The 13923-nt window shown below is 36.2% G+C and overlaps 3 protein-coding genes across 3 annotated transcripts; all 3 read right to left on the bottom strand.

Annotated features, from left to right (window-relative positions):
• Positions 1-932: 932 nt before the first annotated feature.
• Positions 933-2007, bottom strand: LOC106938958 (olfactory receptor 52K1-like). Its single transcript, XM_015021171.1, has one exon. It carries the CDS (start codon positions 2005-2007, stop codon positions 946-948), a length of 1062 nt encoding a protein of 353 aa, XP_014876657.1. The 3' UTR covers positions 933-945.
• A 5851-nt stretch (positions 2008-7858) lies between these two features.
• On the bottom strand, positions 7859-10213 carry LOC106938957 (olfactory receptor 4E1-like). Its single transcript, XM_015021169.1, has 2 exons — positions 10180-10213; positions 7859-8835 (listed from the first exon to the last, which is right to left on the bottom strand). The coding sequence occupies exons 1-2, from the start codon at positions 10211-10213 to the stop codon at positions 7859-7861; spliced, it is 1011 nt and encodes a 336-aa protein (XP_014876655.1).
• Positions 10214-11768: 1555 nt separating this feature from the next.
• LOC106938962 (olfactory receptor 11A1-like) lies at positions 11769-13053 on the bottom strand. The gene has a single exon (XM_015021175.1). It carries the CDS (start codon positions 12882-12884, stop codon positions 11901-11903), a length of 984 nt encoding a protein of 327 aa, XP_014876661.1. The 5' UTR covers positions 12885-13053; the 3' UTR covers positions 11769-11900.
• Positions 13054-13923: the final 870 nt, after the last annotated feature.

Here is a 13923-nt window from a genome sequence, read left to right as displayed (position 1 = left end):
TATCTGTCATTTTGTGGAGTGCTGTCTTTAAAATCAACAACACACAACAAATACGTTCCAGTTCAAAGTAATTCTAAACAGATGAGTTTTTAGTCTGGATTTAAAAAACTCAGTGTTTCAGCTGTTTTGCAGTTTTCTGGCAGTTTGTATTGTAAATAGTTTTGATTATGTCTTAAACATTTAAGTATTACAAATAGAAATCTAAAGAGGGCAAAACACATTTTCACAGTTGTGCTCCTACTTGCTTCAGGGGTGTTTGGATAATGCCCTCCTTTTCTACACTACTGCAAAAATGTTAAGGAATAAATTACAAAATTGTACAAACAAGCAAAACATAGTTCACTTATAGCTGGAGATTTCAAATGTAGTGAGAAACAACTTAAGTTTTAAACACATAGTTAACAAATGACTGAAACAATTCACTGTATAATGTTAACGAAATGAGGCAAAACAACTGTTATTAATGTTTACTTGTATTTGTACAATAAATTTTATAAATTACAAACCTATAAATCATGCGAATGCAAACAAAATTAGCCATCTTCATCGGCAAATATGTGATGTACAGATCAAAGGTAGTACAAATAATTTTAAGGTCACAATTTGGGGTTATTTGAAATATATTCCTAAATTGTCAAATGTATGAGACTTAAATACATTTGATTTTAACAAAATGTTTAACTCAATTTTACAAAGATTTATTTTATCAATTTAGTAAAAAAAAACTACTACACCCTAATGTCTACATTTACTTCAACAGAAGACATTATTACTAATTTCTTCATATGCAACCACTCTGAGGTTGTTTTGACATATCTTAAAATATATTTTTTTATGTTTTTATGTGATTATTTCTGTAAAAAAAATTATGGTATATGACAACAAACTAAACAATTTCAGTCAACGCTAAATGTTGCTACATATTTTCACCGCATTTGGGAAGACCTAAGACGACACAGGCAATTTTTTTCTCAGGAATAGCAAAACAAAAATCCTCTTTCGAATTCTTGTGAGTTTAAATCCATAAAGTAGAGGATTCATAAGTGGAGGAATAAAGACAACGGCGAGGGAGGAAAAGTTCTGGAAGCTCAGAGGAAGATCGTATGATGTAAATCGCATGTGCATCAAGTCAGACACCACAATGACGAACAACGTGACGAGAGAGATTAGATGTGGGACGCATGTCTGCATGAACTTTGCCCTGTCCTCTTTGGATTGCACGCATGTTTTAACAATGTATATGTAAGTCCAGACCACAAAGAGCCAATGCGCTACATAGATTGACAAAGTGGCTAATGCGTAAACATTATTTATGACAGTGTTGGAGCCAGGGCAAGCAAGTTTAACAATCACCCAGTTTAGACAGAAGAGCCTCTGTATGTTTGTTCCACAGAACCTCAATCTGGCTGTCAGGACAATGTTGACGGAAAAAATGCAGAAAGGAGTTAACCATGACAGGCACACCAATGAATAAACCCTTCTGTTTGTCATGATTGAGTGGTACTGCAGAGGCAGACAGATTGCCAGGTATCTGTCATAAGCCAAGGCGGTAAGAATGGACGTATCACTGCAGACGAACGAGTACAAGACAAAAGCCTGAACCAGGCATCCATGATAAGAGATGACCTGAGAAGATGACAGAAGGTCAGCGAGGAATTTTGGGTAAAACCCAGCCGTGCCGTAAAGTCCATTAACGCAGTGAACACATAACAGAATGTACATGGGCTCGTGTAAGCATTCATCTGACACAATCACAATGATAATAGCAACATTAAAGAACAGGATAGCAAAGTAACAAAGCGATGCAAGAGAAAAGACAACAGCTCTGTAGCCGAGTGTGTCATTAAACCCTGACAGGGTAAAAACCTCCTCCATGATGGAGAAGGATAACCTTCCTCCTCTGCTGCAGCTACCTGGCCCCTCTTCCTCAGCACCTGGTATTAATATTCTGCTTGACAGCAAAGCAAACTCTGGGGATTCTCTGTGTGATCTCAGCAAGGCCGACATTTTGTTACTTTTAGCTGTGAATGTCTTTCATTGTATTGAAAATAAATCTTATTCCCAACCTGGCTAATTGCTGCACAAAACATAATACACCACAAACAGAGTACTTTGAAAAAGATTTGTCCTTTACAAATGTGTTTGTCACCAAAAACTATTTGTATGTGGACAAGCGGTGCAATGGAGCAGAAAACTGGCATGTTTGCAAAACTCCAGTGCTAATATTAACAATGCCTGAGTATGTGTTGAGGAACAATATAGTTCACAATGGCTGCATAAAATGTATGAGCCAAATGAAATGCTGCAGAGGGTTTTCTACGAGCAGAATGATGTCTATGAGTTTGAGAACTACCTAAAAAGATTTGATATTTAGCGTTCATAAAATTCTGAATAAAGCTGAAAAGATATAGGACTTGGGACATTATCTCATGTCAGTAATGATGAGATAATGTCATAATGTCTCATCATTATCTCAAATGATGAGATAATGACATGTAGCATGTCCTCAAATTCAGATCTATGATTTTTTAAAATGTATATTTAAGCTTGCTGTCATAGTCCATTGCTTTTGAAATATAAAATAAACAATTTAGCTTTTAGGTTGTCATCCTTGGGAAACAAATTGCTCTATTCATGTGACTTGTGAATTAATTTAGTTAGTTTTAGAAAAATAAAACACCAACTTTTATTGTCGTTAAAGTTTAGTGGCTTGGCTGCAGTTTTGCTAGAGTTATTGCCTCTGTCCAAATCCCATGAGATATTGACCTGTTGACCAACTTTACAATTATTTTTGTTTGCGATTAGAGACGTAATTAAGGAGAAGTGATTGGGTGGTATCTAGGGAATATGTAATGACTTATATGACCTATCATATTAGGTCAGTTCAAAGCAACTTTCTGATCACGTAAATCTATGCAACAACATCCCAAGAGTCCTTCTCACTGGACCAACTGGGTCCTCATTAGCGGTTACAGGCTGGCTGTAGACATCCAGTTCCTGAGGGATGGTCTGCTGTTTACCAAAGTGCCCACAGAGGACATTAATGACAGTCACAATTCAAAGTATCCAGGAAGCCAAAATGCAACAATTAGTGTCACAAACTTGCTTCAAGGCCTGCTGGTTGTTTGGAAACAAACTGCCTGAGTTGAGTTTGAACATGAAAGATTTCAAATGTCCTGTTTCTGATATTATTAATGCCATTACCAGTCAAAATAACTCAACAGTTTGAAATTACAGAACTTTTTGATACCAGTGGGTTGAAAATATCAAAACTAATCAGTAATTTAAATCTTCTGTAAAAAACGGCCAATTCTTCCTACTCAGACAGGATAAACCCCATCTACTCATTGTCTAACATTATGCCCAACAAACAATCCTTTGTTTGTTGGGTTGTACATCTAATGACAGCAAATGAGTTTTCTTAGGTCCATATAGGCCTTTTTATAGGGAACTTCTAAACACAGACTACCCCTTCTTTGCCTTTTCATGGAGCAGCCACTTCAGCTGTTCAGTTACGATACATAAATAAGAACGAGTAAGTCGCAGCAGCACTATTGTTTGTACTATTTCACATCTACAAACTAACTGTGCTTTGTTGTTCAATCAATTCAGATAAATAAGATTTGTGGGCCAAGTTCAACCTACCATTTTGTCAGTGGTAATAACAAAGCTCACACTGGGGCATGCAGAGCACATTCACATAGTGGCTTTAAAGAGCTCTTTAAAAGGAGTCAATGTTAAAGGGTGTATCACGTCATGATGTCATTCTCTCATCAATCACATACCTGTAATGTTGCTTTGACTCATCCATGTATGTCTGAGAAATCCTCAGATCTCCCATAGCATTAACGGGGGCCTACTCATGCAATACACTGCCTATTAACTATGAGCTATTGCATTCTGGCGACTACAAGAGTCAGTAAAACTAGTTAGGGAAGGTCACCATGAACAAAATGATTATTTGGACGTGTATCAGACAACATTATCGGCGTTTGACTGAGCTCAGGGCTTGTATCATGACCACAGAGGACTGGATTCTCCACATCATCAGGTGTCAAACCTGAAATAGAATCAACTATTAATATCCACATACAGAGTGTCATTAGCCCCACAGTAGAAATACCTGTGGTTCAACTGGTGGCTTAACCTGGAGGCAAAGCCAAGGCGGCAGTTTCAACCCAATGCTGATTTGCCAGAAATCATAAGTACCATTTGCAACATATACAGGCTAGTTTTCTTCAGAGAAAATACAACATATTTTCTCTACATTGAGGGTGTGACTGGGTGTGTCTTCTCCAAATTAACAGCTGTTTGGAGTGGCGAAGAGTTATGCTATAAGCAATGGTTGCAGTCAATGCAGTGTAAGACAAAACTTTGTCAACAGTGATGATCAAAATAGAGTCTGGTTTGGGTACAAAATACTTAAAATATTATAGTGAGTGCAATAATATAGATTAATTGAATATGACATTACATCTTTAAAGATTTCAGACACCTTAAATATTGTTAAGCATATAAACAGTTTGAATTATAAACAGTTGAGAAACCTTCTCTATCTATCTATCTATCTATCTATCTATCTATCTATCTATCTATCTATCTATCTATCTATCAGTTTTGTTTCATACTGTGTTTTTGCTATGTCTATTTACCTAGTTATAGTTTTTGATTGCCACACCTGCTTTGCATCTATTTATACCTGTCAATAAAAAATAATCACTGATTCCTAAATTGAGTCTTTGACTAAGTTTGTTTTCTTTTATTGTTCAGGTAAGCCCTTATATTTGGCATTTTCTGGTTTTTGAACATCCAGATTAGAAGCGTCTTTGATTTTGTTATAAAAACATAATATTTCTTTTGTAACTTTTTGACCTTAAAACTTTGTCTGCATTATATGTGGATTAGATTTCCCTAAAACAAGGTCTTTATTCGGTGAAAGTTGCAAACTGCACAATTTTGCATACTGACAGTTTCCAATTGTGAAAGTTTGTTCGCATTTCACGCATAGTCTCTTCACTGTTTTTTGTAAGACAAATGTTAGTTTTTGAAATCCACAATCAGCAATGATACAGCAATATTGGGCTTTAAAAGCCAGCTGTCCATATCAACGATATGTTTTTATGTTTTTATTTATTTTAACATTATGCATAGATACATTAACATGAGGGTAAAAGAAGGTTTTCTGTAAGTGGACTAGTTTAACAACACTTTGTGATTTCAGAGGAGAGGATCATAAATCCCAGTGGTCCAGCTCATTGTAGCCACTGGGTGATAATTAACTGTTCTGGCTTGGTTCTAGTCAGGCCAGTCCTCTGAGGCCGGTCCTGTTTACCTGAGTGCAGTTAAAACACAAGGGAGGCCAAAGCAAAGGACACCAATCACAGTCATTAATGAACTCTGACAGGTCAAGAGAGACCGGTTAGCTCATTCCCAATCATTGGTCTTTCTCACTGGACCATGCCGAAGTTTTCTAAACATATTGCATCACGCTAAGTGGAACTGGTTCTTTCCTTTCAACTTAGACACACACTCGCAATGCAACCCAACAACTTTTGTCACTTTCTGAATAACTTCCTGGTAACTTTCTAACTCTGAGGTTCACCTGGTTTTAGGCTTTCACAAATTAAGTTACTGATATAGAAATAATTCATTTTTGATAGCAGGTAGAGGTGGGAATACATCCTCCACAGAAATATTAAAGAATAACAGTTTGTACCTGACTTTAAGACTGAGAATTGTTCCATGCTTTCCTAAACAGAAAAGCGACATTTGTGAAAATTATTAGTGAAAAAGCCAAACCATGTGAAATCTTTCACAATGTGCTGGAGAAAACAGACTCTTTAATCCTCCCTTTCTCCAAATATCAGGTGGCTGACGACATTAATCTCCACACAATTAATGACTCGTTTCAAGTTATTTTTGGCAGCAGAGCCATGGCTTCCACTTGTATAAGTCAAGCTAGCACCCCTTACTTATTAATGAAGTATATGAACGTCAATGTTCTTACCTTTTAAAAGGTGTTTGCTGGAAATTGCTGCAGTCCACTGGTGAAATTTGAATCCAGCTCTATGCTAGTTCTAAGTCAGATGTAATGGGCCACACTTAAAGGACTTCACTATTCTCTCCTCCGGTCAGAATAAGATCCTCACCAAAAGCTTGGGAATCAGGAAAAAGAACATTATTTTGGGGGGCAGGCAGGATGGGTTTTTGCGTTTCTTTTAATAAACAGTGGTTCTACAATGCTTTCATGATTTCTCTATTTATGGATAAATGCCCTGTGGGTTCAAAAAACTTCAGAAATTGGTTTAATTCCAGATTGCCACATGTCAAAGACTCTGTTCTTGGATTTCTTTAGATTGTGTTGTTTTTGTAGCCTATTTCATGTTGTCAGACAGGCTCGATTTTAGTGACATCTCTATTCTAAATGTCTGGCAGTAATCAGGTCTGGATGTGGCAGGTGAAACTGAAAACATGATTAACCTCATGCTAATTAAATTAGAGATATTTACATTACTGGCGCTTCAGGCATCAGGTTTGTTCAGAAGATCTAAGACTTTATGGGGTTTCTGTGTCATCATGGCCTTGTTGAGAAATGTTTAGACTGGTTGTCAGAAATAAAATTTCATCTAGAGCTTTTATGTAATTCTGCTGTTTAAATGTTTGCTTTAAATTAAAATACCTTGTAGTTCTGGGTACAGATGAATTTTTCATAGCCAAAGTTTTGCACTTAATCTCTGCTGTCATGGCAATGGGCGTCATTACTTTCATTTACTCATTTGCTCAAGTAAACTTTTTGGGAAAAATACATTTAGGAGAAATTTTGCTACACAAAACCTTTTACTTTTACTTGAGTAATATGTTATCGCTACTAGTCTCTCCACTTCAAGAGACGTCACTGAATAAAGATAGCAAACCTGGATCAGACCAACGCCAGAAGTTTAGGTTAAAGTGAGACCTCTTGTTTATTCACAAGCTTTTTTGTTTTAATGTTGTTTTCTGTTATAATGTTTGTACTTTTACGCTTCTTGTACAATTTATCCATTTATCCTTCATTAAAATATGGACCGACTATGTGGCTGGAATAGAGCTACGCGACGTTATTTGACGCAGACATAGTAGCAGCCAGGCAAGCTAACGGCTAATGTCGGTGTGGCCTCTTACCTCAGGCAACAAAGAAGGGGGAAGTGCTAGAAAGGGAGAAAAAAAAAGGAAAATACAGCAAATAACATTTTTGATATGAAGAGCCTGAACGATTCAGTCACAATGGATGTATTTTGGCTATTTCTAGTTGGGCAAAAAACAAAGCAGAGTTCACGGCAAATTATATCGAACGTAACTTCTGACGTCATCAGGAAAAACCACACATTTGCTGAATCACCAGAAGCAGTGGCGCCCCCTGGAGCACGCAAAATGTAAAACAGTTCCATATGCTTATATTTCTTTTTATAGTGTATTTTATTAAGCAATATTTAAAATATTTCAATAGTATTAAAATACACAAAGAAGACTTTGAGAATTTATCTTTTCATTTATTTTAGTCCTAAAACATTCTTAAGTACAACACCACCAAAGACATTCATTAATAATTAAGATATGTACATTAAAAAGATTATTTACAATGAAAGGCCAAATAAAGAGAAGAAAAAAATAGCTTTTTTAGGTTTAATGAACAACCAATTAAAAAAGGTAAACATTTTTCATCATTATTATAAATATTTGAGATGAATTAGTCATTATTAATATAAATTAATAATGAGCGCATCAATGCTGAATCTGAAAATCACAGTAAAGACAGGTAATATTAATGGATAGTAACGTAAAAGAGAAGGCCAAAATGACAAAACCTTAAAACAAACAGTCACTTTCTCCTCGTTTGGGAGAACAACCTTCTCAGGTGTTTATAGATTTCTTTCATTTTCAGTCCATAAATGACTGGATTAAAAAGAGGACTGCACATTATTATACACATTGTCATTGCAAACCGTACAGCCTTTGAAATGTCAGATTCCAGTCTCACAATAATCATATCATAAGCAAACAAACAAGAGTAGTTGATTAACACCAGCAGGTGAGGTAAACACGTCTGTGCAGCTTTTTTCCTCACGTCCCCACAGCTTCTATAGGCCACTATCAGTATCATTGTGTAAGTGAACAGTATGAACACCATGGGAAAAACAGCAATGTTGAATAAAACAACTAGGCCGTACATCAACAAAGCTTTTGAAGCCACACAGAAAAGATAATTCACTGAATTGTTGCAAAAAATGCCTTTCAAAGTGAAGCTACAGAGCTTGGAATTGGCATTTCCAATGAAGGGCACAGCAATGTGACAAGCAGGTACAAACCAAGCTAGAACAAGGAAAACACTCACTGTTCTTTTTCTCATGATCGTATGATATTGCAGAGGTTTACATATTGACACAAATCTGTCAAAAGCCATGGCTGCTAACAGCAAATATTCTGAACAGCTTAGAGTGTAAAATGCAAATACCTGAATGAGACAAGCTTCGTACGACACGATCTGTTTCTCTGACAAGAAGTCAATCAAAAGCTTCGGGTAGATAGAAGTACTGAAAATAATAGAGTTGATCAACAAAGCAGCAATAAAGATGTACATGGGCTCATGGAGGTTCTTGTGGATCACAACCAGACAAACGACAGTAGAATTGCTGGACAGGATCAAAACATAACCTGTGACCATGATGGAGAAATAAACATACCGGTATTTTTCTAACTCCACATGGCCACCGAGATGAATGTATGTTACATTCATAGTATCAGCAAGAAGACGATTAAAAAAGTGACAGAAATAAGTAAATGAGACAGGTATAATGTCTGACAGTGTTGCTCATGAGAAAATAAACTTCTACTCGTGTCTCGTTTGTGCACAGGTCACGGTTCCTCTGTACGTTCTGAAAGGAAATGGAGTTAGATCACCTATTTAAAGTCACTCCTTTAACCACTGTGGATTTCAGTCTATTCCAAGTGGAGCTGCTGGCATGCTAACAACTCCACGTGTGTAGAAGTGTGAAAACGTATTACTGAGGAACAATGAGTTAGGTCTTTGAAATGTTTTTATCCAGTAGAAATGTTATTTCAGAACGTAGCAGTTGCTGTTGAACTGTAGCGTTCACTCAGAGTTGTGCTGTTTACACCTAAAGGGTTAATATTCCTTCATGCTGAGTCTATATGCTCAACCACACTAACACACGCTTACTAAATGTCTCTATCAAGCTTAAGTCCATTTTGTTTTCCACTGAAACTGTAATTATGAGGGAAAAATTTATCCGTTTTATCAAACAATAAACAACAAAAATAAGCGCAGTGGTTCTATGTTGGTGGATGCTCCAGAATCTGGCTCATTTGACCTGTTGCTTTCTGGTTAGACGTGAAGAAAGCATTATAAGGCTTAAACAGCTTTTGTTCATTTCTTCTTAAAGGGGCAGTATTGCTTGTTTTACAGACACAAAGTGCCATTTTATAGCACAATGTTACCTTCAGTTGTCAGAAAATTTTAAATATATATCTAATCTGACTTAAAATGAATTGAACTGTGTAATTCACTGCCTTGAAATTGAGCTTGTCTCCTCTATTATCCCTTTAACAACATTTTACCAGTGTTGCACTGAGAAGTAGCTCCTTTAAAGAGCTCAGCAGATGCTCACTTCTGTCAGGTGTTTGCTAATTGCAGCTGGCTAGTCTGAAGGAGCCAGTCAGCAGTGCGAACAGCTGAAAGGTTGCCATGGCAATTAAATTATTTCTCAAACATGCATAAAAGAATCATGGAAACACTCCAACTATGTTTTTGATTCTTATAACATGATGTAAAAGTTTTTTTAAAAGTGTTGATTTTACCTGACACCGCCCCTTTAAATTAGAAAGAAAACCATTTTTAATCTGTTTATAGTTGATTTTATTTATAAAGTAAATAAATACAACATTGTATGTTTTTGTTGTTATTGTTTTCGCTGTAGTTGTTAATACTGAGTTTATGAAACCACTGTTTACTGTTGTCTTGCTGCCTTTTGTCAGAGAAGCCTGACTCCTCTGAGGCCGGTCCTGTTTTCCTTGAGGCACACTCTGACTGCCATGGTGGAAACACTAATGACACTCACTGCATAGGCCTGACGTAAGAACATGGCAGTGAAGGTAAAGTCAAAACAAACATGAGAAATTCACCGTAATTGACCTTGATGAAGCTCTCACAGCACATTGCATCATGTTAAATTACACTAATTCACAACAAAAATACACTACAACTCAATATAAAATATCAGATGACTGAAATATAATGTAATTTTTGTAAAAAAACAAACAAACAAAAAACTTTTTTTCGGAATTCCAGTTTGGGCAATTTTAAGGTCGATGGAAATGCAGCTAATGTCCCTGTACATTTCTCCTTTGATCTTTCAAATATAGTGAGTGCAATCAGTGACATCCAAACAGTCAAACTCAGATTAAAAGTAGTTTATCCCATTATTTTACTGGATTGTTTAGCTGTTCTGCAGAAAACTAAAAAAAATATGCCAGCATGATGGAGCTTTATGCAGTCAGTGTGCATATATGCAGCTGAGTGCACTGTTTATTGTTTTAATAGGAAAGATTGTTTCAGGTAGATGGAAGAAAATCTTGAAAACACATATTACTGTTCATCCACTTCACAATTATGAACGTGCCTGTGTTGAAGGCAGATAAACAGTTTTCCTGTGACGGTAAGTTGTTTCATTTAGCAGCGGTTGATCATGAGGGTGATTGACAGCGCTAAGACCCTCCTCCTGGTTCTGATTGGTTGTTTTTGGTCTGGGATGGGGCTTTTCTTCACACAGCAACAGCAGTACAGGGAGGAGCTTGATGTTTTCATAGATTATCTGTCTCAAACTCATGACAAATATGTAGAAAACATTGTTTTATGAAGGTTACTTATTGCAGCTTTAACCAAGGTGTCAGTATTTTAAGTGCAATACAGTCATATCTTACATACATCATTACTTTCTATAAAATATAGAAAACCTCAAAAATGAAGTAAAATACTTTTTCCCCCTTCTGATCAGTTTCTGATAGATTTTAGGCTGATGACCGACACAGGCGTTGTTAGTCTGAGTCCATTCAAAATTTGAAGTTCAGGGAACATGACAAATTTTGTGAGATGTTTTATTGTTACAAAACAAAACTCTTTTATAACAAAATTATGCAGCACACTTTCAACAAAGTCTTTAATATGTGCAGCAAATATTTTTGCCAAAGTGAGAAGAACACATTTTCTAGTAGGAGTTTTGTTTTGGCAGCAAATATGAAACGGTTCCTTTTGTAAAATATTCTAAGATAAAATCTAAAGAAGGATTGGCCTTAATGAAAATATTTGGAAAGTTTTGAAAATGTATTTAAAATAAAAGACAAAAACACAGGAGACTGAATGTCATTTCAAGAGAGAAGTCACGTTATTAATTTTTACACTATATATAATTGGATTACAAAGACTCAATATTATCATCAGTGTCAATAAAAGCCATAAAGAATCTAAAATAACAGTTTCAGACAGAGTGGTGAGTAATATGGTACTTTTTGAAAGGCATTAATAATGAAAAAATGTTCCACATTTTGAAATTTATTTCCACACAATGTAAAATCTGAAACAATGAAAGCTGAAATGACAGAGTATCTTTTCCTCAGCTATGCAGAACGTCCATCTGAGCTGCTAAAGATATAATCTTAACGGTGCTTTGAAATAAAACTTGGGAGAGAGCGACTAACAGAAACATGACAAGGTTTCCGATGAATCAGAGAAACACTGGCACTCAGAGTACAGATTTAAAAAAGACAGACTATCAGTCAGACAATGTGGGAGTAAAAACTGAAGCTTTCCATCGAAAGGCAAAAATAATGAAAGCTTAAAGACGCTATTATTTTCCTCTGGCGTGACAGAACAACCGCTTCAGGTGTTTGTAAATTTCTTTCATTTTCAGTCCATATATGATGGGGTTAAAGAGAGGACTGTACATTATTATTTGTAGCGTCATCACGAAACTTACAGTCTTTGAAATGTCGGACTTCAGTCTGACAATGATCACATCGTAAGTAAGCAAACAGGAATAGTTTAATAAAACCAGCAGGTGAGGTAAACACGTCTGTGCAGCTTTTCTCCTCACGTCCCCACCGCTCCTACAGGCCACTATGATAATCATTGTGTAAGTGAACAGTATGAAAACCATTGGAAGAAGGCTGAGGTTGAACAGAACCACCAGGCCGTAAACATACAGCGCTCTTGAAATCACACAGAAGTTATAATTCACTGAGGTGTTGCAGTAAATGCCTTTCAAAGTAAAGCTGCACAGTTTTAAGTGAGCAAATCCAACGGCTGGCACAACAATATGGCAGGCGGGCAAAAGCCAAGATAAAACGAGGAAAACTGTCACTTTTGTTTTTCTCATAATGGTTGGATATTGCAGAGGCTTACATATGGACACATATCTGTCATAAGACATGGCGGCCAGCAGCAAGAATTCAGAGACGCTTAATGAATAGAATAAAAAACCCTGGAAGAGACAGAGCGGGAACGTTATGATCTGCTTTTCAGATAAGAAGTCGATCAAAAGCTTTGGGTAGACCACGGTGCTGAAGAGCATGGAGTTCATCAGCAGAGCAGCGATGAAAACGTACATGGGCTCATGGAGGTTTCTGTGGATCACAATCAGACAAAACACTGTGGAGTTGCTGGACAGGATCAAAACATAACCTGTAAACATGAGAACAAAGTAGACATATCTGTATTTTTCAACCTCTACATGACCATCAAGAGTGATGTATGTGACATTCATTTCAGTGGGCAACGTAGAGAACAGAAATGAAAAAGTGAGACAGGCTAATAGTTTCAAAGTGCTGCACATAAGAAAATTAGTCGAATGCAGCAGACTCTCAGAAAAAAAGTCAGACTGTTGACTGATATCGAAGGACCTTTTAAAGAGCTTTTCTGACCACCATGGATTTCAGAGGCTAGTCCTTGAAGAGATGTTGGCATGGTAACGAGCTTTATGTTGAAACAACAAGTGAGAAGGTACGGCTCATTGTGCATCCATCATCCTTTTACAGCAACGTTTGTGATCCGTATGCAGATTAGTGCACTTTAATAAGAAGTAAAGATAGGAAAACCTTTAGAGATTTGAGGGTCATGGGTTTATTTCTATTCAATTTAAAATCTTATTGTATATTTTGTAAATTTAGTCTTTAAATGCACAGTAACAAGATGCCGACATGTAACATAAAAGAGGCATAAAATGATGGATTTAAGTCAGAAATTTACACATTCAGCCAGCGAAAATCTGATTATGTTAAAAGTTCTGCATTTTATGCTAAATTAACAGTTTGTTCATGGCAGTGGCATTAGTAGCAAGGTTTCCTCCAGAAAACTTGCTAAGCCCAGTGGTTGGGTGTTAGAGCAGTCATTCATCCAGCGGTCCGCCGTGTTTTTGAGTTAAAAATGTTTAAACCTAACAGGAAATCTGAAAATATCCTTTGATATTTATGTACAATTGAAATATTGGAAGATTAATACGTGAACACCAACTATAAAATCTTAAAAAATGCAAACATTTTAAAAAGACTTAGATAAATAAGCAATGTTAAGCCTGGTTGGGGAACAAGTAAACCCTGGAGGCCTGCCAGGCTTACAATACACTGGGGGAAACCCTGGATAGGTAATCACGTTTTATTCAAACTTATGTTTAACAGATGTAGTATTGTATTAAACAAAACTGATGCTTATCACCGTGACAAAATACAAAAGCATTTCACTCTGGTTGAGAGTCTTCTTTGAAAACATAAAAAAAAAAATTAAAAAAAATCAGTAATTTCCATTTTACATTTATGCACAAATTAGTTTACTGTTCTAAAAACAAACTCTCTTTAAAAATATATTTACAGTAAAAA

This window comes from Poecilia latipinna, unplaced genomic scaffold (genome assembly GCF_001443285.1).
Source record: "Poecilia latipinna isolate Pla-1442-1.1 unplaced genomic scaffold, P_latipinna-1.0 Scaffold2735, whole genome shotgun sequence".
NCBI lineage: Eukaryota > Metazoa > Chordata > Actinopteri > Cyprinodontiformes > Poeciliidae > Poecilia > Poecilia latipinna.
Note: the sequence above shows the minus strand (reverse complement) of the source record. Positions and strands in the feature narration are given on the sequence as shown.